Genomic DNA, 25602 nt, shown 5'->3' with positions numbered 1-25602 from the left:
GAGATGTCACTGGTGTTCCTCTCTAAACATTAATCCAGTATGTGACTGGAAGTTCTCCTATATTTGCCTCATTATTGCACCATCACGTTTGACCCTATGATTTATTTACTTTGTATCTTATCCCATTACAGAAGAAACCTTCACGTACATATCAATATTATATTACCCATAGTCCTAAAGTGTTATCTTTTCTAACCAGTAAAAATCCTCATCTGTTTTAGTTAATGTACACATAACTAACTACATGTCTTTGTTCTGGGTTGTGCTTGTTTTCAGTGTTGGGGCCTTGCACACCTAAGCAAGGTGATCTGCCAGTCCTTCTATTTTTAAAATCCCAAATTTAGAGCAAGCATATTTGAAGGTAGTTTTTGTGCCTTGCTTAGTCACTTAGCCACTGATAAAAAGAAGTGCCAAAACAAATGTTCTTATAAGGCCTAGGACAGGCTTATCTTACAACATAATTAGCCTATTTGAGGCTCACTAACGCTTAATCCTCAAGCATGTTTCAATTCAGAGATAATACAAATTGAAATTAAATGAGAAAGCAATGAATATATACAGTGGCTTTGTGATAAACAGGAGGGACACTAGCTTGCCTTACCAAAACTGACTAAAGTGTAACTAACCAGGGAAGTTTATTATTATTTTCATTAAAACAAAAGGCCCGAATGTGGTCCAAATCAGTAGAAAAAGTTTGATCACAAAGTGTCTCTCTCTCTCCAAGCATAAGGCACTAGAAGGTATCACTTATTGATCCATCACAAATGCCTCTTTATTTCACACACATTTTCTGTTCTAAAGTCCCTATTTGAAGTCCTGGCTTTGAACTCATTCTCTCATTCTCCCGTGAGCTCCTGGGATCACAGGGAGATGCCATCTATATCCTACACCACATACCTTTAAGTTTATATAAATCATGGAATGAGCTTTGAGTAGATGAAAGAAGAGTAGCACATTTTCTTAGGGGTAGTCCATCTCCTGCTCTCTTCAGTTAAACTGAAACCCCCTCTAGAAGGGCCATGGTAAGGATGCTGAAGGTAAGGGGCACTGTGTGGCCCTAGTTCATGCCCAGGCCAACCTAAGGATGTGGGTGTGCTGAGAGTTACAGAGGCTTTTCCCTAACTCTCCTCTTGACACTAGAGGTCCAGAAAACAATGGGTTAACAGTAACTGTGAGAGGCCTAAAACCCTCTCTGCTTCCTTAGTAACATAGAAACCGACCAAACAAGGCAGGGACAACAGGGTCTCTAAATCTAGGTTCTAACATTTAGTATATATCTCCTCACAGTGAAAAACTCCCTTGGGGCAAGTAGCCATCTTATACATTAAATGCTAAGTTCCCTTGTCTTGCATGTTTTTCAGTACTATTTCCCTGATTAAATCTTTGCCAGAACCAGACACAGTTATCTTAGTTTATTTGAACAAAGTCATGACAACAGTGAGACAAAAATATTAAGAGTTCACTTGAGTTCACCTGACTGGCATGCTTGGCATGCCCAAATCTCTTTTTCTGCAACAGCTAAAACTATTCTAAAATATGACAGAAATCCTAACACCCCAATATCTTCAACTTCTTTAGAAGTTCAATTGTGACTTCTGTTTCTCAAATACCCTAACTGTATCTCTAAGTAGTAATTATTAGAATTTCATATCATGTTGAGTTTATGTAGTGGGCAAATTATGAGAAATTCAACATTTACTGTTATTTTTGAATCCTTGACAGGCCAGATTAAAATATGTAGATGATGACAGTTTATTAAATGCTGAGACTAAGAACTTTGGCTTGAGGACATATGACACAATCAGTGATCAGACATCTGCACTGTCAATTCTGCACTTGGCCATGACAGAGTCCTTGAAAGATCTTAAATTCTTAGCTGAAGATGAGAAGGAAGTTGAACAAGTTATTTCTAATCCCAAGTGACCTTTGCTAAATACTGGGAGGGAGGGGAGGAGGGAGGTAGGGAGGGAGGAGGGAGGGAGGAGGGAGGGAGGGAGGGAGGGAGGGAGGAGGAGGGAGGGAGGAGCAGGGGATCTGGGGAAGACTGGGTCACTGGTTTTACTTTTACCCCAAGTGCATGGCCCAGCTCTATCACCAGCTGGAAATTGGTCCCTTGATTTTTCTTCCTTAGTTTGTGTCTACGTGAGGCTTATCCAGCTCTGTTAGAATGGTTCTAAAGAAAAACTTAAGTAGGTGACTGAAAGGCTGCTCCGTCTGACCAACCTGTTCTCCATTTCTGCTCCCATTAGTATCTGTTGCATGGAATGGATACTTCACCTGTTAAATAAACCATCATGACCGCAGATTCATGACTTCAGATCCTATTCTGTTTTAAAAGTCTCACTCTAAAATTCCCTAGTAGTATGTAATCAAGAAGTCTTGCTTTAAAATGACTACCAACTACAACAAATAAAAAACTGAGATCAGTCATTACAAAAAACAAAAAACTCAAAGCACCTCTCTCTCCTTGGTTGACTTCAAAGGCTCTGAACATGAAATGAAAATAAGTTCTTGGGCTTCTGTAATCAAAAACTTTCTTCCTTTGAGATGAAAACAGACGTCTATTAGAGGGTGGCTAAAGGAACATTTGACAACAAAGGTAGAAAACAAACCCATGTGGTGTTTGTGAGCAGACGTGTCTGGTCTGTCACTTCTGACACTTAACTATCAGCAAGGACGTAGCTTACGTACAGTGCTTGTATGGTTAAGTGGGCTGAGCAGAGGCCACCTGAGAGGAGGCCATCTGAGCAGGAAGCCACCTGAGCAGGAGGTCACCTGAGCACTCCTAAGCTTTCAGTGACTGACTCGGACAGCTATTCATGTGCTAAATATAGACACAGCTAATGCAGACTGACCTGCTCAGTCAGACCAGGGGCTTAGACACACTCCTTATAGGATGACTGATGCAGCCATTTCATGGTCACAGTTCTGATTTCCCTGCCATAAACACAGGAAGTTCTCCTGTGGTAATTTCAATAGAAAAATCAAGTAGTCAACTTTACTGTAAAAGACAGAATTCCCACTGTTGTAATTTAAGAAAAGCAGTATGCCAGAGAGATTCCATGCAACAGGGTTCAAGCAGAGGCCATTTTTTTTATTAGGGAAAGGGGACAGGAATGGGAATCCAGCCCTAGGGAACAGGAGCAGAGGAAAGAGAGGGATGGGTGTGTGTGTGTGAAACAGACAGAGGGAAAGAGAGAGGAGAATGGGAGGTGGGCAGGGCCCCTTTAAAGGGGAACGGAGTGAATGTACACAGGTGGTGCTCTCAGTGGCTATAGCTGAGAGCATATCCCAAGGACAGGCCAGTACAGATGCCTGAATACTAACACCTACTCTACAAGAATTTCACTTTCAAAATACAAGGCTAAAAATGACAGCCCCAAACTGTATTCTACTCTTTATTTAGCTCAAAAATAAACTGAAGCAAACCAGTTAAAATTTCTCAGTAATGTGTAATCTAACAAGTCTTGCTCAAAAATTAGTACCCATTAAACAAAAAAAAAATTAAGATTATGTCATTTAAAAAAAAAAAAAAAAAAGAGCACTTCCTCTCCTTGGCTGCATCAAGGGCTTTAAGTATTGCTACTGACAGCTAAGCATTCAAGTGACAGGCTTGGTTAGGTATCAAAGAGGCAAGTGGCCCAGGAGTCTGCCTGATGCCAGGGACATCTATCAAGCCAAGAGCTCTCCAAGCAAACACTGCAATACCAAGATGAAAACCTGCTGTGATAGGAAGCCAGAGATCCTAATTTTTTTACAGTGTCAATCAAAAAATTTTAATGATGTGAAAACAAGGGAAGAATTCAGTTTGAGAGCAAATGCAAAGATGTTAAAGAGTGAATCTTTGTTTTCTGCATTGAATTCTCTACTGAGTGAAATCTGACTTTTGGGTTAATGCGAGTTAAGAAACACTGGCAGCACACAGCTTCTTATCTTGGTGGCTCATATGTCCCTGCTAATGCCAATGACTGGCCTGGGAGATGCAGTGCACCCAGAAGCATCCTCCTTCTATGCTGGGTTATATAAGCAGTCAGCAGTGTAACTTTGAGTGCCCTGGGGTATCACACTTATCAAAAAGGCAGTAAAACAGAAAAGGAGATATTACTAAGAGCACAGGCAACCTATTGCACTTTCTGTGGGGGACTAAAGCGAACCCACATCACTCTGACAACAGTTTTCATTCACTCTCTGGGACTTCTCCATACACATGACTGTAAGGCTTCATGAAGATGGGCAATATAGGTGTTATAGAGAGGACAAGGTACCACATGTGTGGGATGGTAAGAGTGCTACTACATCTGTTTACAGTTTGTATGATAACTAGAAAAATGAGCCCATCAAACCTCTGGAGTCAAAAAATCCAAGAGCCTCGGTAATAAAAACAAGAAAGTGGTTACCAAATACTTGTTACTTCAGAAAAAACACAATCAGGGCCATTGAAACCCAAGGACAGCCACAAAGACCATCTTGGGTAAACTACGAAAATACACACAAACAAGGTCCTGAAAAGGGAATAGGGCTGTATTTCTTCTGAGAAAGTCATGGCAATGCTACAGGTAAATGATGGCTTTAATTCAGAATTGAATGGCCACCCCTTTTAGAACGCCCACTACACTGACAAATGGTCATGAGTTTTCTAGTTACTGCAAACACAACACACACTGATTGCCTTGACATTAGGGGGGAATCCTAATTCTCACTGGTCTACAGAGAACCATACCTATCTGTGTTTCACAATTCTGTGAAAAGTTCAGTGTGTACTTTACAGAGATGTCACAGTGTTTCTGTAGTGTTCCTCCTGCAAGGCATTTTCACAGCCACTCCAATCTGGTCATTATTCACATTATAATGTCAAGTACTTCCAACATATATACAAAGTTTCTGGATAAAGATGTTTACTCTCATCAAGAACAAAGTTTAAGATCGGATGTGTGCATACACACATTCTCCAACATCTTTCATAAGACTTAGCAACTTAGCGTTATCGCTTAGCAACCTATCCTTATTTTTGCACTTAAAATGCGTTTTCTTCCTGCCTCAGCCTTCTCAGCACTGTGACTACATAACTGCCCCATGTTTGGCCTAGCATTTGCATTCTTCTCGAAATGCTTTTATTCTGAAAGTGAGGTGGGCATGGCACAGGACTTACTTTAAGACACAGCCCCCCTGTGAGTATGTAATACATCAATGCCAAATTCTTTAACCACATTCTAAAAGGGGGGAGGGTGACAATCTAAAAGAATGTCAAGTATGTCTTCAGTGTGGAAAGAATGTGAAGCAGGCTCCAAAGCCTGCTAAAACCTTCTGTAAAACCCCTTTCTTCCCAGTCTTCTGTAGTTGCTATCTGCCCAAACCCTAATTCAAGGTACATTTGCAAGATAGTCAACATGGCAGACTGCCATGGCTACTGCCCCGGCAGTATTTGAAGGACATTGACAAATCTCCTGCTTTTTCTCCTCTACATCTGAAATCCTGCAGTTTACTTATAAGCTCATGATTCATTTTCGACAGCACCCTCCCCATACTCTCCAGGAAAAAAGCTAAGACAACTTCTCAACCCAATCCTGTCTATAAATCTGCCTCTGTCTTTCCCTGTCCTGTTTTATTGGAGGTATTTTCCCTCATTACCATCTCTCCAGGGTCTACTTCAATATCTAATTCTTGACAGGATCATTTTTATCAGTAGCAAAGAGTTCTAGGACCTTTACATTTCAACACCAGTAACACTTCTTTGAAAATAGGAGGCAGAGCTAGATTACCCAGCAACAATAAAAAAAAGTCCATAGCATCTACTCTCATCATTTCTTAAGTGAAATGGCATCTTAACACCATGGGAGGTGGGGTGGGGAAAGACACATGAGCACAAAGCTTTCATCTTCGCTCTCTATTGAGTTCAGTATTGCCACTGCCAGAAACACTTTTCTAGACTCCTGACAGTCCTTGTGTTTTCTCCACTGGCTACTTTTCCCTAGCAAAGGTCCATTCTGTTCTATCTTACTCAGAAAGAAGAGTTTCCTATGGCTCCATCTGAGGTCTCCTTAAGCAGTAACTTCATACCTTTCCTACTGCCCTGTCCTAAATGTCCTCACTGCCACAGTTACACCTTCAGAGTACGCACCCTATAGCTCAAACACAGCTGTCAGATCAGTATCCACTTGCACCAGCTGCAGTAGCATAATCTGTTAGGGATAGCAATGTGCTTAAATAAAATTGCTTTCTTAGAGTCCCATCACTGGAGTGATGAGTGCCAAGTCGGTTTCTGAGAAAGTCTCCTCCTGATTGAGGTGCCTCTTTTCTCTCCCCTCTTCGTCATGAGTTCATCAAGGTCAGTGAAGCTCAGGCAGAGCACCAGCTTAAGTACAAGGTGACAGGCACGGAATCTAAGGGTGCTGAGAGTGCTAGTCTTAGAACGGCTTTTACCCGATTCTATTTTAGAAGACAATGACCCTTGCAACTTAGACTTTACTCTTTTAAAAGAGTACAGCTGGAGCTCATTTCTTCTCTACTCCCAAGATGTGCTTCTGTGGAAGGGTACTAGTTTTATTCACATTGCTCATCCTAGACACAGCAATGAACTTGACATCACTCTTCTCACCCACTGGATGCTAAGCCTATCCTTGCATATATCTCAAGTACACTATAAGTCCTTAGGGTGGCATGTAAGACCTTCATACATGCTTCCTAAACTATTCTGAGAAGTACCTGTGGATAGAAGATCTGGAGTGCACAGTAAAATTTTACATTCTTTACTGCAGCAATGCGCACAACAGGAAAAATATGAAACCTACCTAGGTCCGTACTGATAAACAGTAAGAAAAATGGGGTATGCACACAGACTATCCATGCAGTCATAATAAGACCACATCATTTGTGAGAAAATGGATGGAACTCTAGATCATGTTATATAAAATAAACCAGACACATAAAAACGTGTTTCTGTTTGTTTTCCATGCTCAATCATATACAAAGGAATAAACCCTGGAGCCTGGAGAGGTGGATCAGAGGCTGGTTAAGAGCACTTCTTGTTCTTGCAGAGGACATGGGTTGGATTCTCAGCATGAACATGGTAGCCCACAACTGTCCAAAACTAGTTTGAGACCCAATGCCCTCTTGACTTAAGCTAGCAGCAGGCACATGTGGTGCAGAAGTATATGCAAGAAAATACTCATATACATAAAAACACCAATCTTTTTAAAATAAACATTTCTAATTAATTTATTTATATAGAAATTATTCCATAAAATTAAAATAGCCAAACAGATTTAGCTAAATATATGCTATTTAAATAAAACATAGTGAAATGCTAAGAATAATAACATTTCCCCATTTAGTTCTTGATAGAAAAACTTTAAAAGGTTCTATGTTTTCATTATATAGAGGGGACATAAATTTGGATATCAGGAGGGGAAAATATATATGGATTATGTTTCTATGTATGTAAGCATGTATTTACACTACAACACTAGAGAAAATAAAATTCCTGTTAGTGAGAAAGGACTAGAGGTTTTTTACCTTTGGAAGCTATGTAAAATACAGACAGAGAACACAGAAATGGAAACCCAGAAACCACATTTCTTATAATCACACGAGCAGGAAAGAGATTCCTAAGAGGAATGAACTACATACCTACTCTTGTACTACATTTATTTATTACAAAGGCAACACCAGAAACAGAGCAAGTTATGGGAGGTACACTGACAAGGAGTCAACTAAAAATGACCTGGACAGTTCTCATAGGATGTCCCCTCACTGCAGTACTGTGTCAGACTTCAGGACAGTGTACTCTGGAATGATTGTGCTAACTACCCAGCCCACCCTGTACATTCTATTTCATCATTAAAGTAAAAACCAAGCAATTATACAAGGACAGCTAGAGCGGATTTTGGTGAATAGTGAAATCTCATCTGTCACTGAATCATCATAGTTTTCAGTGCAGAAGCTAACCTTACTCTTGAAATGATATCCTATCCAAAATCAAGAACTTGAACAGATGTAAATTCTACTTTGAGCCCTGAGAGATCAGAGTAAGAAAGACAGTTCAGAGATGGATTAATTTTAAAAATATACTTTCTAAACTAATTTGTCCAGATTAAACTTTTAGTGCTAACATTCACTACGGTGAACACAAAAACATTTCTAAACAATGGAAAACAAGAATGATTTAAGTAGTAGATTGGGACTTTATCATCCACTTTAGATAGGAGCCTTCTGAGTTGGAACAGACACCCCATCATGCTCAAAACTTCCCAAAGCTTCCCATCACACTTGTAGGAGGATCTTTGGAGACTTTTTTTTCAGAGTGAATGCACAATACATATATAAAATCACAGAATATGGTAAAAAAAAAAAAAGAGGCTTTTAAGCGCCTCTTACACGATTAGTTAAAAATAACTTACAGAAAACCATAGTTTCTTTAAATTATTGGTCTAAATAGGCATTTTGAAAGTAGCTCTTTGATTTTCATGGAATATTCTCATTTTAATGATAATATGTGAACCACAACAGGACGAAGCATGGTCAGTGGTCAAGAATGAGCTACTTTCCTGATGCTACACTTCTAGAGCTATATGAACCTAGGGAATTTAACATAACCTATCCAGACAATACCTCATGGAGTTATGCACTTGTTTCATGGATCCCGTGACGGTAAGATAACATGGCTACTCACTGGTGGGCAGCCCCACAGCAAGCACAATATGTTAGCCATTACAATGACCCTACATGGTCTCTGCTAGTGTTTTACATAAGCCTTCACAATAGAGTTGATGGTAATTGCTGACATTAAAAAAAAAAGAAAAGGGACAGTTTAAGCTAGAAAGGCAGACTGACTGAACAAATCTGGGCCACGAGTTCAGGCCCACACCTTTTGAGGACTAATCCTAGGAAAATTAGCTCCTATCTATACAACTAAGGCTTCTATGGTGGCATGGATAAAGCATTTCTCCCCATTTGAAATTGTGCCAATTTTAGGTATATGTGGTCACTTAAAACTTGTAAATTAGACTTCGCATGAGGCTGGAGTGAGCTCAGGTCAAGAGAGCAGCTTGCAGCACCTACATCAGATGGCTCACACCTGCCTATGACTCTAGTTCTAGGGGAAGACGGTACCAGCAGGCTCGGCATTCATGAGTATATATCCTCAGACCTCCAACATTATTAAAAGTAAAAATGGAAAAAAAATAAATAACTACAAATCAAATATAGGAAATATGGCCTCTCTTCACAAAGCCAGCTTTACTCAGACTAGGGTAAGAAAACTTCAGCCACAAAACTAGTAAACACTGTCCAAAAAAATATAAAAATAGTGGTTATGATGCAGAATGAAGTATAAAGGGCTATTTAAAGAAAACAAAACATGCTTGCTGTGGACCATCCAAGACAGCCCACACTAACACTAAAGCTACCTAGCACCTGCAAGCATTCTGCAGAAGACCCAAATGCTTAGCCTATGTCTAACAGTGGTGCCTGACAAAACACGGCAAATATTACAGAAACAGAAAAACAGCCCTCAAACACAAACGCACCAACTGAACATTTACATTTCAGTTCCAACAGTCATCACAATTTAGTTCATTTTTTATTTAAACTGTAAATTATGTGCACCATCATGAACCCAAGATGCATACTCTGAATTTGTAAAGTAATAAAGACTAAATTATACTATGCTGAATAAAACAGATTTGGGCTTTATATTTCATGTATGTTTTCTTAACTTTACAAGGTTAAAAAGAAAAGGAAGTAACAGATATCAGCACTACTAAGAAAGCATATGAGCAAGATGGTAATTTAGAAATAAAAATCCCTTCAGGGGTAACCATAGTAAAATTTAAGAAACATCTCATATTCTACCAGAAGCAAAAATAAACAGGAATACTTAAAGGTAATACATGTTGGAATTTTTCAGTCAAGATTTTTGACTAAGAAAGAGAAAGATCAACAGGCTAGCCATAGAATTCAATTAATTATGCATGCAATGGTTTTACACATTAATAACTTCACCTAAGGAAACAAAGTTTTAGAGTCAAATTTTATGTTGTCCCATCCATGACTCTGCATAGTAATGATCTGTGAATAGACACATACAAAACACTGAAGACTTAATTGTAAACTACAACTAGAGAAATTTAACAAGAGACAGATGATTGAGATTTTAATTTTACAATGGAATAGTTCAATCATGATTATTTACATGTATATTGATGTTAATTAACATTCTAGCTTTCTACTTTTGGTATGTGTGAAAGAGAGATTTGGAAGTACAGCTAGACACTTAAAAGCCGAGATTCATGTATCTGTACATTTATAGGAAGAAGAGTGAACTAGACAAATTTCAGTTGAGACTTAGAAAACAAAAACTGCATTTTTCCCTCCTTTTAATTTCTTGGTGCTGGGAATGAACCCAGGGAGAGAACATACTCAACACTGCTATGCATCTACTAGGACATAAATACTTTTTGAATAGTAACTAAGTCTCACATTTCACAAGTCAATAAAACCTTTAAAAAAGGAAATGCATTTCAAGTGCCCACTGTGTATAACATTTTTCCTCATAAAAAATTAAAATTCCCAAACCACTAAGTGAAGAACTGTTCATCAGATACAATGCACTTTAGAGTCATACTTCTTCTACACTTACTTTTTCTTAAAGGTTCCAGAGTAATATTTTTATGTTTAGAACAAGGGTATAATTGTAATATTCATTTCTAACCTGACCGTTTTTTAACTGCACTATTATTAAACAAAGAATACATTGAGCACTTTTAATAAATGTTTTATAATCAACCTGCAAGGTACTGAGAGAACACTTAGCATATGGGTGGGAGCTTATACTTGGAAGCCTTCAAGATTACATTCAAGATCATCTAGTGATTCTGAATAAATCAAAATGGCACTCAAGATCAGAGCAAGTCACTGGATGTCAAAGACTGACAAAAACTCAACTGATTTTCTCTTTTATAATCCAAAGGAAGAAAGCCCTTGAGATGTTTAAAGAATACAAATGTAATTATCATATTACTCAGAGTCTCAAGTATTTTACTGCAGGGCAGAGAAGAGTTTCACTATAGGAATAAAAATCACCAGAAATGTGATATAAAAGCAAAGCCTATTGCAGGTAAAATTTTTCCTTTCAAGGCTATGTCTTTCAAAATAGGTCATTTTAATCAACTGTGGTATTAGAATTGAAAGTATTTCAGCAATGTAAGATCCAATACTTAAAAAAAAAAAAATCCTGTGTATATTTGAATGTGTGTGTGAGTTTGTGTGCACCAAGTACATGCAGTTATCCATGGAGCCCAGAAGAGGACACTGGATACCTGGAACAGGAGTAAAGGTGACTGTGAGCTACCAGTGGGTGCAGGAAAGGTCCAGATCCTTGGCAAGAGCGGTAAGCACTCTTAAGAGCCATCTCTCTAGTATTATTAAGTCTGTGAATAAAAACAATGACTTTAAATATAAAAAATTTCCCTTTGCCATCAAGACCTGGCTCACAAAAATCTAAACAAACACTACAGAATTAGCTCGGGATTAGCTGCCAGATTTAGGAGGTGCTAGGTTTCAAACAGGGTTTCATGCACTCTACCATATCACGGGTCCCTTAAAATGAACTTATAAAGTACCAAGGTCACATTTTTTTCTTAAAGCAATGTACTTTCAGTGTTTTGTAATTGTTGTTAGATATAATTTACAAAAATCAGTTTTAAAAAACAATACACCTAGGTCTTAATAAATGTTCTACTTGTTTTAATTAATGGTAATGTGCTAAAAAGTCATTACTGAAGTTTAAGAAGTTATGCTTTATTTACATGGTATATAATACTTTAAAAATCTACTAATCACAACTTAAAAGCACTAATATAAAAATACAATATAGAAAATGCAAATGATAAACATTTCTTAAATATTTTTCTTCCATCTGCTCATAATATATATGGAAAAGCTTTATTTACATTAGCTATTAGCTTTTGAAATTCCTTCAAATGTGACATTTTATAGTATTCACATTAGTAAACTATTGAATCTGCAGATAAAAAAGAACCTTTCATAATACATTTAAATTTCTAAGAAATATAAAAAATTTTTGAATTGTACTGCAATTTGAAATGGAGCATGAATACATGTAAATATATGCTCATACATAACTGTCCTCATCAGAGACTGTCACGACAGATAATGGTGCTGACTGAGTGATGTCTGTTCTGAGTAAACATGAACTAAACTCTAAACTTCATGATGCATCTTTTACACTGCATCTTCAGGGGGGCTTTGACTTCATTACACAATGCACACGTAAGATTTAATAGAAGGTGGCAGAGACCTAAGAGGGTCACAAAATCACATGTAAGTAAACTAATCATAAACCTTTTTAAAAATTCCATTCTTCAACTTAAGTCCATTTAGGAGATAAATCAAGACTCTTAAGGGCTGGTGAGATGGCTCAGCGGTTAAGAACACTGACTGCTTTTCCAGAGGACCTGAGTTCAATTCCCAGCACACAACTGTCTGTAACTCCAGTATCCGATACCCTCACACAGACACAAATGCAGGCAAAACACAAATGCACACAAAATAAAAATAATTTTTTTTTAAAAAACTGAATAAAAGCAAATTCTCATAATTAAAATTTGTAGTGAACTGAACAAAACCAATCTATAAAGTGAACTGTTCAAGCTGATAGTAGCATTACTTATTTTAAATTGAATAATCCTTGATAGTGAATGCTGCAAAGTGATTAAAGTCAAACAGACCTACAGGCTTTCAGACATTCCTGCTTTTCCTCGGCCTGGACTCTCCAACTACCTACTCTCTTTGGCTGACAGCACTGCCAGGGAATAGGAGCAGCAACAAGACAAACCACAAATTTTTAAAGTCAATATGAATAGTGACATATTTTGTTAATTTGGGACTATCAAAAACTTTAGTTCTTCATGGCAAACCCTGGAACGGGAATTCAATAAATCATATCTACAAGACTACATGGAAAGAACAGCTGGTCATTCTCAGAATTGATGAATTTAAATAGGTAAGCCTATGAGACACACACACACAGTATGTCAGCAGTTCTTTCTACACATCCATTTATTCTTACAAATTACTACACTGTCCAAAGCAGATTTTCTCCTTTCAGATTTTTTCTGCTTTCGATGGTTCAAAAAAATGTATCTTTAACTTAAATAAACGTAAACTGTTACACATATCACATGAGCCATACTAAAACTTGTTAACTAGTACTGAAAGGTTTTTTAAATGCCACGCACATATTAATGCTAATTAATGCAAACAAGAATACTTTCCTTTTCAAAAATCTTAAAATATATTTAGGGAATCCCTCTAAAATGTGAACAGCAGATCTAGCCAAACAGAAAAATGTACCAACAATGAGTGCATACAGTGTATGTAATTTGGATGATACTTTGAACCAAATTGTTAAACAAAAGTTCCTAAAAGTAGACTTCTGTGTTAGTCAACCCACTCTATATAAATTGTATTACTGAGAACAACTATTTAATTCAAATCAAAGGCTATGATACACTATTGGTTTGGCAATGGTTTTCCCCCTACTAAACAAATCAAATTAATTACATTCTTCCTCAGAAGCAAAAACAGCCTACAAATAGAAAAAAGTGTTTTTGTCTTATAAGTGTGTGTGTGTGTGTGTGTGTGTGTGTGTGTGTGTGTGTGTGTGTGTGTGTGTGTGTGCGCGTGTGTCAGGGGGTGGCAGTGTTCATGTAAATAATTCATGTACAACCAAAAGGAAAATTCCTCCCTACTATACATCATTAAAAATAAAAACCCAAATGACTTTTCGGTACTTTTACGTTTCCTTTCTAGGCAATCTTCAGAATAGTCAATATCTTCACAAAATGTTTTTTTTTTTTCTAAGTTAAAACCACAAGTGTTTCTTGTTATTTTAAATGTCACTGGTGTTTTTAAATATAAAAAAAAAAAAACGATAAAATCAGCTTAAAATAAATTTATTGTACAATACAAAAAGTAGGCATACTGGAAAATAAAGGTACATTATTAAATATACAAAGCAAATGAAGAAAGCTCAACAACACAAATGTTTTAATCCAAACACTAAGATAAAATGCACAACATTTATGCTAAAAACAAAATATTTTAGGAAGAATATGCATTTCAAATGAAATGTTAATGATGGCAAAAAAACAGGAAAAAGAAAAGAAAAATATGCTATTATGTAAATGCTTGAATATCAAGAATCAATAATGGCAGGAAAAATTAAACCCAACAATACTGGGTACTTCTCAAAGAACTTTATTTAAAAAGAGATTGAGACTACTGAAGGGATTGAGCCACACCTGCAAACTGGCAAAGCTTTCCTTTCCTTTTTGTCTGCAGACATTCATAATATCTTACCCCTTCTTACACTAGTATCTTCCTATACACATTTCTGAATGCTTGTTCATAAGTTAACACTGCAGCTGACTTTATACCACTTCATATTTAAGTGTGCATTCGAGAATTCCCAGAATTATATATATCAAGTGCCACAAATTAAGTCATTTTGAATTTTACACAAATATGCACACAATATGAAATTTTTGTAAAGCAGTTATTTTGTAAAGTAGAGCCAACTTCTGAATCAAACAGCCAATTTTAAGTATAGAGAACAAAGGGAAAAAACAATCTTTTCTTCCAATTAAGGCATTCAATGAAATGACCTAAATCACAAATGGCCCTGGGTACAACTAAAAGAAATGCTCAATGTCCACAGGAGGGGAAGTGGCAAGACTTTTGAAGCATCCAGTTAGGAAATGCATCTGACACTGGAGCAATGTAATCATTTAAATATGGAATTTTTAAATTAAACTAACTTAAATTAGTCCAAAGTTTTTAGGTAGCACTTCTGGGAAGAAACTCCTTTTCTTAATGTCATAATTTCCAGTCTCAAAACAGATCATCAGGATTTTTCTGTACTTTGTTATATAGTATCTGTATCAGTGAAGTATTTTTTTCCTGTGTATTTAATTTGACAGAACCTACCCTACTGTGCATATACCATAATTCTAAAAAGATATACAGCATTTATTCTCAACCACTTGTCTAAAATTTACAAGTTTAAAAATGAATTTCAAAATAAACTTGAAATTGTGAAAAACAAGATACATGGATGAAGAAATGTAAATAAATTCTACAGAACTTTAATATCACTTTGCCAACACAGATTTTAAAAGTATGTATAATTGCTCTCAATTGAATTAAATGGAATATGGTTCTCTTGAAAACAAGTTTTGATTCTCAATATTGCATTTTTAAAACAAACAGAAGCATTCAGATTTAACAAATACTTTAGTTGTATATACTTAATACCTTCAGACTAAATTCATTCCATAAGTACTCTAATAAAAGTTTGAAAAGAACAAAATCCATGAGATGTCATAATTTATCACAAAAGAAATATTCATTAGCACTTATGAAACATAGTAAAATTACTAAAAGCTAAGAAACAAAAATTTACCATTCATACTTAAATACAACAAAAATTTACATGAATAATATGAAAATACAATCCATTTTGAAGATATTCACTGCCTCCTTTTCTGAGCAACTAACCATTATAACTTTTTAACAACAGAACACACCATTCTCACACATCTGCAGTTCTTTGGCTGGACTGTTTCAGTGAATGTGAAACACTCCTAATACATGTGATTCTGACACAACAGAGGACTTGAAAAACAAAACAAAGCCACATTTTAAAGTATTTCATAAAATTTAACTGCATTTTAAATACTCAGAGCCAATCTATGACTGTAACTGGCATATGTATAAACCAAAGCTAATTTTATAATCTACTGCACTTTTTAAAATAATTTGGATTACTTTGCCTTTCTAGTTTTGTATTTAGTATGGAAGTACTTTCTACTGTCATTACCAATATCCCATCAGGTATAGGATAGGATAGGATATATAACTGGAAAAGAAAAAGCAAACCCAACAATACTTATTTAATACGTAGGTTTTAGAACTAAGGACAATATGGTTATTTGACTAGTTAAAATTTTAATGAAATTAAAGAAATTGCATTTTCTTTCAGTTTTAAAAAATAAAGCAAATTTGCCTTATTTGTAAATGATCTTCTAAAAATTAACAAATCTTTTTATTTCTTTATACAAAGATTACAAGCAAAAAAATTTTGTTTAAGTTTTATGGCTCCAGTACCCAAGGTTGTTAACAATGAAAAACTCAAATAAATACTTGAGGAGGGGGAAAAAGCCTAAGGATGTTTCCGCAGTTAAAAGAAGGAAAATTCTGTAGCTAGAGCCCATCTCTTTAGCTTCTCTCCCCCAGACTCTCCATTCTATACACTACAGTTGTAGAGGTGTCCTCACTTGACTCAGGTGACACTTTTTTCCACACTGTGTCTTTTAAAGCAAGTTCTTGCTGGAGACTCTCATAGTCCAATGGTCCAAAGGAATGCTAGTTGTTCAAGCAACATACACAATTTATTAGTGCACTTGAGTGATGAAAGGTCCAAGCTATAAAATGGTATTTTTCAATGAAAGTTATTAAGATCCATTAATATCTTCACCCACTACCATCTGACATCATCTTACATGTTATTCATGTTGATTGGTAGGAAATTTCCTACATTGTCAGCTTTCCAAAGTTCTCAAATATTATCAATGGTTACTCTGACTGGAACTAACACAAATTTAAGCTGGCACTTACAAAAATGTACTCAGTACATATTAAAATTATTACTTGTAAGTGCTTTTCTAATGTACTAGTAGGTAATCTTATTCTTCACGTGGGATACAATGAATGTTATTAAAATTCAACAGCAAGTCCTTTGGTCCAATGAAAAAGAAAATTAAATCCTTATCTTAATACTAAGCTCTAAAAAGGAATAAGTATTCCTTTTTAAGTATACATAATGAGGCCACAAACAGTGATAATAAACTAACAAGACCTTAAGGGTATTTACATGGAGTACTAGAGCTTCATTGCTTCCATCAACATTGGATCATTATGTTCTAGAAAAGTGTTTTGTCTTCAGTGGCCTTATTTTTACGAAGTTTAATGTACCTTTCCATTTACATATCCATCCACAAAGTACTACTTAATTCCAAACTTAATCCCAAACAATTACTGACAAATATTAAGAGTAAAAACAAGGCATTAAAAAAATTAGATTCTTAGTACATAAAATCTTCCAATAAAACAATTACATAAAGCAGCAGAAACCAGTTAAAATATCAAAAAATAATTATCTACATAGTAGTAACTGAAAATAAAAATGTCAACACCTTATTTATTTGAAATTGGCAAAGACATGAGACTGTTAACAAACTAAAGTTTGATTTAAGCAAGCGAGTCTATTTCTCTGTCTTACAGAACAATGGAGAAGAATCTAAGAAAGGACTGGCTTACCCTTTGATCACCACCTTCTCTCCGAGGATCAAGTTTTTTTGCAAAGTGTCTCAAATTATCATAGTTATGGAAGTTACACAGAGAAACCAGATCCTGTAAAGAGTTACAAAGAATACATTTAAGAAATCAGCTATTCACTGGCTATGTTTATTCATATTCCAACAAATTATGCTTACACTATGCAGCTTCACAACTGTCTCCTAGCAACTACACTGCCAGCTAGTCAAACAACCCAATGAGTAAGGAAGAGGAATGACACCAGGGTAAGACCTGAACATTAAGGCTCAGTTACTCAAACTGTTATTTTCTGTAACACAGCATTTTTAACAGGTCACATGACGGCAAGTTATGTAAAATAACTATAAAAATACCATAAAATTCATCTCTTAAAAATCACTTATCCAAAATACAGTGTCACTTTCTAGACTGTAAAATACTTAAATCTGAACAGTAAGCAGAATTTCAACTGGGAAACCCACAAATGTACAGCACTCAACTGGGGCTCTGGGAAGTAATAAATGAAAATAAACACAAAAGCTGAAACATTAGCAAAAATTAGTTGGTAACAAACCACTAAACCAAAAATAAAAGCACATAATTTTTAAAACTTGTCTTCATTTTTATTTGCAGTAAAGTTGCTTTAATAACCCAACTGTTAAGAGATTTGAAATTTTAATTCTCTATTGCAGAATTCTTAAGCACTGAAAATAAATTATAATCTGGGAAAGTAAAAGACTCAGCAGTTAAGAGCATTGGCTGCTCTTCCAAAGAAGTCAGGTTTCACTCCCAGCACCCACGTGGCAGCTCACAACTATCTGTAACTCCAGTTCTAGGGAAGTGACACTTTCTTTTAGCCTCAAAGGTCACCAGTTACAGAACATATACAAGCCACCGAAAGACCCAAGCACATACAATTAATTTTTTAAAATACACATAAAATAAGCAATTTTCTGAAAGGAAACCAAATGGAACCTGTTTTTAGAATTTGAAGCTTCTCTACAACCATCTCCAATGCCACAGACAGGAAAAGTGTAGCAAGGGGATTAAAAGCCCCTACACAAAATAGGTAAAGGAGAAAATCAGCTTGCATGTCCCTCCCCCACACTTTCCACTAAGAAAATTTGCTTACATGACAGAAGTGAATTCCCTTAACACTGTTGCCCATCTTGTCAAGAGGAGGAGACCAGCACATCATGCCCATGACATTGGGAACAACTAAAAGAATACCCCCAGCAACTCCAGATTTTGCAGGAAGACCGACCTAAAATTAATTTAATAAAAGGTGCATTCAAATAAATATTTTAATATTTAAATCACATTTGAGAACTGCTTCACAATTATGGTACATGTAAGAGCAACCTTGACAACCTGAGTTCAATCCCTGAGACGTACATGGAAGGAAAAAAAGGACTGACTCCACCAAGCTCTCCTCAGACCTCCACAGGGTACAATGACACTTCCAACCTTCCCCTTCCAATAAATAGGTAAATAATTCCCAAACCTTCACCTTCCCCCCCCAAATAAACAAATGTAAAAATATTTTAAGTGTATACCCAAATCAGCTAATTTCTACATTAAAAGTATTGTACAGATATGTAACAATATATTTATAATACAATAAATGAGGTTCAAAGGAGCTTGGAATACAGTGGACCATACGGAAAAAAAAAAAGACATTTTGTAATTTAAAGTACTTCAATCTGAACTGTGGGACTATAAATGTTATTTTACATAGCTGCATTTTCTAATGATGCTAAAAAAGCCTACTGATCCTAAACATAATAGTCTTTTCTAAAAATGCTTGACAGACATAAACCACTGCAGTAATCTTGCAAAAAACAAAGCAAAAAAAGCAAAAAAACTCCATCAGATCAGATGCACCAATTTATAAGAAATACAAGAGAAAACAGAACAAGTACAGAGGAAAATCTATTCTGAGAAAATATACAGGAATAAATGATTTGATGTTTTTAGGTAAAAATTGTAACTTAAAAAGAGATTGCGAAAGAAAAAAGAAAACAAAAACAATTATTAACCTTATTTACTTCCCAAGTCAAACAAAATGTAGAAGTACATAATTTATAGTACAACTAATCTCAATGATTAAGTATTTTTAAATTAAATTTAATAGTAATGTTAAGTGATGACATTAACAGTTTTATATGCAATAGTAAGTTTTTTCTTTTTCTTTTTGGTTTTTCAAGACAGGATTTCTCTGTAACTTTGGAGGCTATTCTGGAACTCACTCTGTAGAGTAGGGTGGCCTTGAACTCACAGAGATCCGCCTGCCTCTGCCTTCCAGCCACAGTAGTTAAGTTCTTTTTTTTTTTTTGGTTTTTCGAGACAGGGTTTCTCGGTGGCTTTGGAGGCTGTCCTGGAACTAGCTCTTGTAGACCAGGCTGGTCTCGAACTCACAGAGATCCACCTGCCTCTGCCTCCTGAGTGCTGGAATTAAAGGCATGCGCCACCAACGCCTGACCTGTAGTTAAGTTCTTATGGTACTATAATGTTGTGCTATGTGTTTACAATTACATACTAGAATATAACATAAAAAAATCAAGTATGTACACAGACAAAGCAAGATTGGTCATGTATTCATAATTATCAAAGGTGAATGATGAGTAACATGAAATCCATTTCTCTGACGTACTATATCTGAAAACTGCAGGGTCTGCAAAATGGCTCAGTATGGTAAAGGAGCTGGACACTAAGTACAATGACCCAGGTTCAATCCTTTGAACCAAGGCGCAGACACTGAAGCATGAACCACACACAGAAATATATGAAAAAGACAAATTTCTTAAAAAAAAAAAAAAAAGCTTACAGAAACAATTTATGGAAGGGCATTATGATGTAACATAAATAAGATCAAGAAAGAAATGCCTACATATTTCACAAGTGCCAAATACACAAAGCTTAAAGAACATTTTCAAATGGAGAAACCGCCCAGAAAAAAAGAAAAAGAGCATTTTCAGTTTTATAATTATGTACTCTTAAGCAAAAACTCGTGTGTGCATTTTCTGAGTTTAAGGACTTCTTGAAATACTATCCACCATAATGCCAAGCATCACAATGAAAATCACAGCAAGTCGGGACTAACCTTGTATCATAAAATGTCTTCAGAAGAAGAGTAGTGGCCCTTTATACATTAAAAGTGACTGAATTTTTAAGGAAATCTTGCATACTATTTAACTCTACTCCTTATTTATTTGTAACCAATTAACATTGGAAACAAGTCTCTCTCCAAAAATAGTAAACAGCTTTAGAAACAAAGTTCAAACTGCATTTTTTAAGTGCCAGTCTAGACTAGTTCCTAGAAAATTAATCAGCAATTACTTACATGGAAGGCAAACTGCCCTGAGAAATCATACATGCCACAGGAATGCATCAAACTCAGGGTATTTCGAACTGCTTCAGGACTGAGTACTCTTTCACCAGTAATCGGGCAGAAACCGCCATTAGCCAACGTCGCAGCCATCACACTGGCTGATTCACATGTCACTTCAATGGAGCATAGCTAAAAATAAGGAAAAAAACAAAACAAAACCCGTGTTATGGAAATTTAGGCTTATGGTATTTTATCTCACCTGCCTTCTATACAATCTATTTTATCTGATATCACCTATAAATCTGAACTATGGCTTCGAAAGGAATGATTTCACTCTATGATTTCAACTCAAAAAAGTTCTAGACATTTTTAGATTTATGCAGATTTGTGAAAATTTATAATATTTTGGTGACTGAATTAGGTGAAAAAGAGCCAAAGCACCCTAAACACTAAGCTTTGTTACTACTTTATACAGTATTCAAACTTATTTAAATATTAATGTTTTCTATTCATCATTATTGTTAATGTAAGAGTGAGAAATAAGCCATAGTATCTTTTAAGATAAAGCAACACCTATCAACAGTATGACATACAGTGTCACATGAAAAATGATCACTAACTGTATGCCCACAGAGGATGTAGGGGCGGGGGATATGATAATGATAAAACACTTGACATTTCACCTATAACAAACCTTATCATTCCACAGCAACAAATAAAGGACAGAAAGAAATATTTAAAACAGCCTGAGTGCTCCATGAACCTATACAATGCTACCATTTAAAGCCCCTATCATCAGTATTCATTTGTTACTTATTTAGACATCAGATATAACATAACAAACAAATAGGAATGGCCTAGGTAGAATGAAATTTTTTAACCTAAATGCCATCAAACTAACAAAAATGAAAGCTGAGCATTTACTGAACAGTAGCACACTCGCCTTCCATGTTAACAAAGTCTGAGTTTGAGCTCAGCACTAAAATATAACATCAACAGCATTAACAATTTAACTCACAAACTCAAATTACCCATAAACCTAAAGTAATATTCATCTACATTTAATTTTTAATTACTGACTTCCCTAACTGCACAATCAAGTGGTTACACTAGCCTACAGAGCAAAAACTTGGTAAATCTAAATAAGATTTAGCCAGGTATGTTAGTACACACCTTTAGTCCCAGCACTGAGCAGATAGATCTCTGAGTTGGAGGCCAGCCTGGTCTACATTTTGAGTTCCAGGTCAGCCAGATCACATCTCAAAACAGAGAGGATGAAGAGTCCTATTATCACTGCCTGAGTAGGGAAATGCTTGGAGAAACAAAATTTAAAATCCCATCATCATTTGCTAATTTATTAATCAAATTTTGCTTGTCATAAAATTAGTCTCTTAACTGGACAAATGCCAATTTAAGAATGATTTCCTGATACTTCGATGCTCACTTAGCTAAATTCAGTTCTCCAAAGAAGAGAGCACCTCTATGGCTGTCTCTTGATTTCTGTACTAAAGAAATCGAAATTTCATAATACATAGTATTATTTAAGCTATAATTGTCAAAATTATATATGTGTTTTATTGGCTACAGTAAAACAAGTGACAGTTTGAGAAGTCACACACAGCTCATGCTATGTTCAATGTTGTACTTGCTGGTGAATGAAATGGGGCGCAGTTTCCAAACAAGTCACTATTGAATTGAATTTTGTATAGACTGGATTCCCAGTACAACTTTCACACTGAGTAAATGTAAATTTAGGACCTGTACTTCCATCAAACTTCATTACCAACCTCCCTTAAACATCCTATAAGGATATTAGAAAGTTAAAATCAAAGTGCCTTCATAGGTCAAGACAAATACAAAGTAAACTAGAAACTTAAAAATGTAGTCTATGCATATTCCTATTACACCTTGATTAGGTAAAAATACATGGGGACAGGAGGAATTTCAAAAAGGCTGTATTAAAGAGGTAACTGAACCATAGGAAATTATGTGTGTGGGATGCTCCCTGACATGACATAAGTATAAAAAACTCTTAACGTACAGGAACACAGATACTTTGTGACATGTGCTGAACTATTCCAGTGCCAATTAAACCAGGATCAAGAAGATGCAGTAAGAGAAAATAGCAAGATAGCAAAAGAGAATGACATTGTGAAATGCTGATTGAAGCTCTCTAAAAACCAAATAGTTTTCCTTGGGAAAATATAATAACTAAGAAAACAGAGTGGGAAAAATCAGTTTCTGGAACTGCAAATCCTTATTTAAATGTATTTCTACACTGTTTTCCTTGTTCATTCTGATGTGTGAATTCTTAGAACATATGGACATATTAAGCAGCCTTTCACAATATTTTTGAAAGTAAAGGAAAACTTATTTTCAAGGCCTAGGGTCAGTGTTTCCAAGATTTTTAGATTTTATAAAATGTGGTATCTATTTACAAAAGTAAATTATATATCAAGAGTAAAAATTACCTGGAAATAAAAATCTAGTATCCCAACCATGTCTGTGCCTTCTGGAAAGCACTGAAAAAAAGCAAAGTCCAAATACAGAAAAGCAATGAAAACTCAAGCAAACAAGCAAAATCACATAAGAAAATATACCAGTTTAAGACATAAAAAATGTTTCACTGCATAGCAGATTAGTATGGAATCCATAGAGCATAAATATAAAGTTATGTCATCTTATATAAATTCCTAAATTTTCTTAAGAGAAAAAGAATAAGTAATTTGTAATTTATCATCATACTGAACCACACTAGTCAGACACTGCATTTCAGAAATGCATCAAACTTCAACCAGAATTTACACTAACATCAAATATTTTAATACTACCAGACACATAAAACCAATTTAATGTTAACATTAGTAATTTATTAACACGACTCAAGAGTACTTTCAAAACTTTTCACTTTACATAATTAAAAGCTATTGTTGAGCTCTTACATGTCATTTTATTAAACATAACTATAAATAGAAACAAAAATTTAAAAACCTTCTTTTCTTTTAAGTAATATCCTATTGCAAAATTTCGGTCTCCACTTTCTCTTTCAGATTGAAACCTAAAAGAAAAAAAAAATGGCTTCACTTTATGACTGCTCTTGAATTTTATCAAAAAACACAGTATAAAAAAGATGGTGATCTAACACTCAGGACTGCAGTTAGTCTCATTTCTCTCAACGTAACAGTTTTTACTGCCTTGGGTACAAGTCTTTATTTACTATTTGAAAGGACTGACATGAACTCATCCTTCCTAAACGTCATACATTCTGAACGAAGTAACTAAAACAGAAAGATTGCTAAACTGCCTTGTAGAGTCACAAAGGCACAATATACTGAGGGAACTGATGGAATTTTGGTTTCATGTCACATAAAAAGGAACCTTGAAAACTCACTGGATTAAACAGTGGCAAATACCATGAAGCAGAACAAGTACAAAAGTATGAAAGAATGGCTAACATCTGATGCATCTGGGAAATGGTACGTAGAAAATAAAGGAAGACCATCAAATTGCCAGAACCTAGGACAATTTTGGGTGTGTGTGTGATGGAGACAGGGTTTCTCTTTGTAGCACTGGCTGCTCTTGAACTCAAGACAGCTGCCTGCCTATGCCTCCCAAGAGCTGGGATTAAAGGCACGAAGTACCACAGATCAGCTGTCAAATATTTTGTAAAGTTTTCTGTCTGCCTATATATAGGTGCTTGGCCTCCATACAGGCCAAAAGAAGTCATCAGGTCCCCTGGAACTAAGGTTGCAGATGGTTGTCAGCCACTGTGTGGGTGTTGGGAACTGAATCCAAGTTCTCTGGAAGATTAGCCACAGGTATTAAACATGAGCCATCTCTTCACCCCCCCACCCCCACCCCCACCCCTTATTTTTAGAGGTATTAAATGTCAAAACTGCACACAAAGCACATGCTGGAAGACTTTTAACTAAGTTTCCCTGTCAGATCTGTATTTTCAAAGAATAATAGACACCAGTTGGGGAAAGGGAAATAAAGAGGATCCAGTGATACAGCAGATTACTGGAACAAAAACTGAAGAAGTCTGCAGTTAAGGAGGAAGGATATGAAAGGAGGACTGTGATCAAGCATGTATATAGCTGGCTGAGTCTGGCACAGGAAACAGAATAGACAGGGAGAAGTCTCGCCTAAAGCTCTCTGTTAACATTTTACACGGAGATTCCTGGCGGAGCTAGAAGAGAATGACTTATAATGCAGGTAGAATATACAGTAGATGTGAGAGATCACCCTAAAAGACTCCAGAGGCAGAATAATATTTCTACTGAACAGGAGCAGAACTAAGAGTGACACTCAGGATTACAGAAGTGGACACAGTACTTTCTACATTTCTATAGTCTGAAAATAATAAATATGGAAAAACTCTTACCTCCATTTCTCTCCCCTTTCCTTCCTGGCACTAGGGAATAGATGAGGGCCTCAGGCATATTAGGGAAGTGCTCCACCAATGACCTATTTTCCTCAGCCCTCCTTTGCTTCTTATCCTGAGATCTTACTCTGCAGCCCAGGTAGGCTTGAATTTAGCAATCTCCTGGTCTCAGATAAGCTAGGATTTACCTGTGCCACTAGGCTGTTTGGTATCCCTTAAAAAACAAAACATGCTGGGCATTGGTGGCACACGCCATTAATCCCAGCACTCAGGAGGCAGAGGCAGGAGGATCTCTGTGAGTTAGAGAACATCCTGGTCTACAAGAGATAGTTCCAGGACAGCCTCCAAAGCCACAGAGAAACCCTGTCTCAAAAAAAAACAAAAATAAATAAATAAATAAATAAATAAAACACAAAAGCCTAGCTTATTTAAGGACACAAAAATTCTTTATGAGATCCCAAGAAAGCTACCTGGAAAAAGGTAAGCTGAGGTA

General features: G+C 35.9%; 1 protein-coding gene across 1 annotated transcript in view; it reads right to left on the bottom strand.

The window, feature by feature from the left end:
- Window positions 1-25602, bottom strand: part of Gls (glutaminase) — a 69367-nt gene that overhangs the window by 9345 nt on the left and 34420 nt on the right. The window contains 5 exon segments of the mRNA XM_027396856.2: window positions 17398-17490; window positions 18527-18658; window positions 20738-20914; window positions 23197-23247; window positions 23717-23783. Coding sequence (XP_027252657.1) covers window positions 17398-17490; window positions 18527-18658; window positions 20738-20914; window positions 23197-23247; window positions 23717-23783 — 520 coding nt within the window.

Source organism: Cricetulus griseus, chromosome 2, assembly GCF_003668045.3.
Source record: "Cricetulus griseus strain 17A/GY chromosome 2, alternate assembly CriGri-PICRH-1.0, whole genome shotgun sequence".
In the NCBI taxonomy this organism is placed as follows: domain Eukaryota; kingdom Metazoa; phylum Chordata; class Mammalia; order Rodentia; family Cricetidae; genus Cricetulus; species Cricetulus griseus.
The sequence above is the reverse complement of the archived record's forward strand: the minus strand, read 5'-3'. Positions and strand labels throughout refer to the sequence as shown.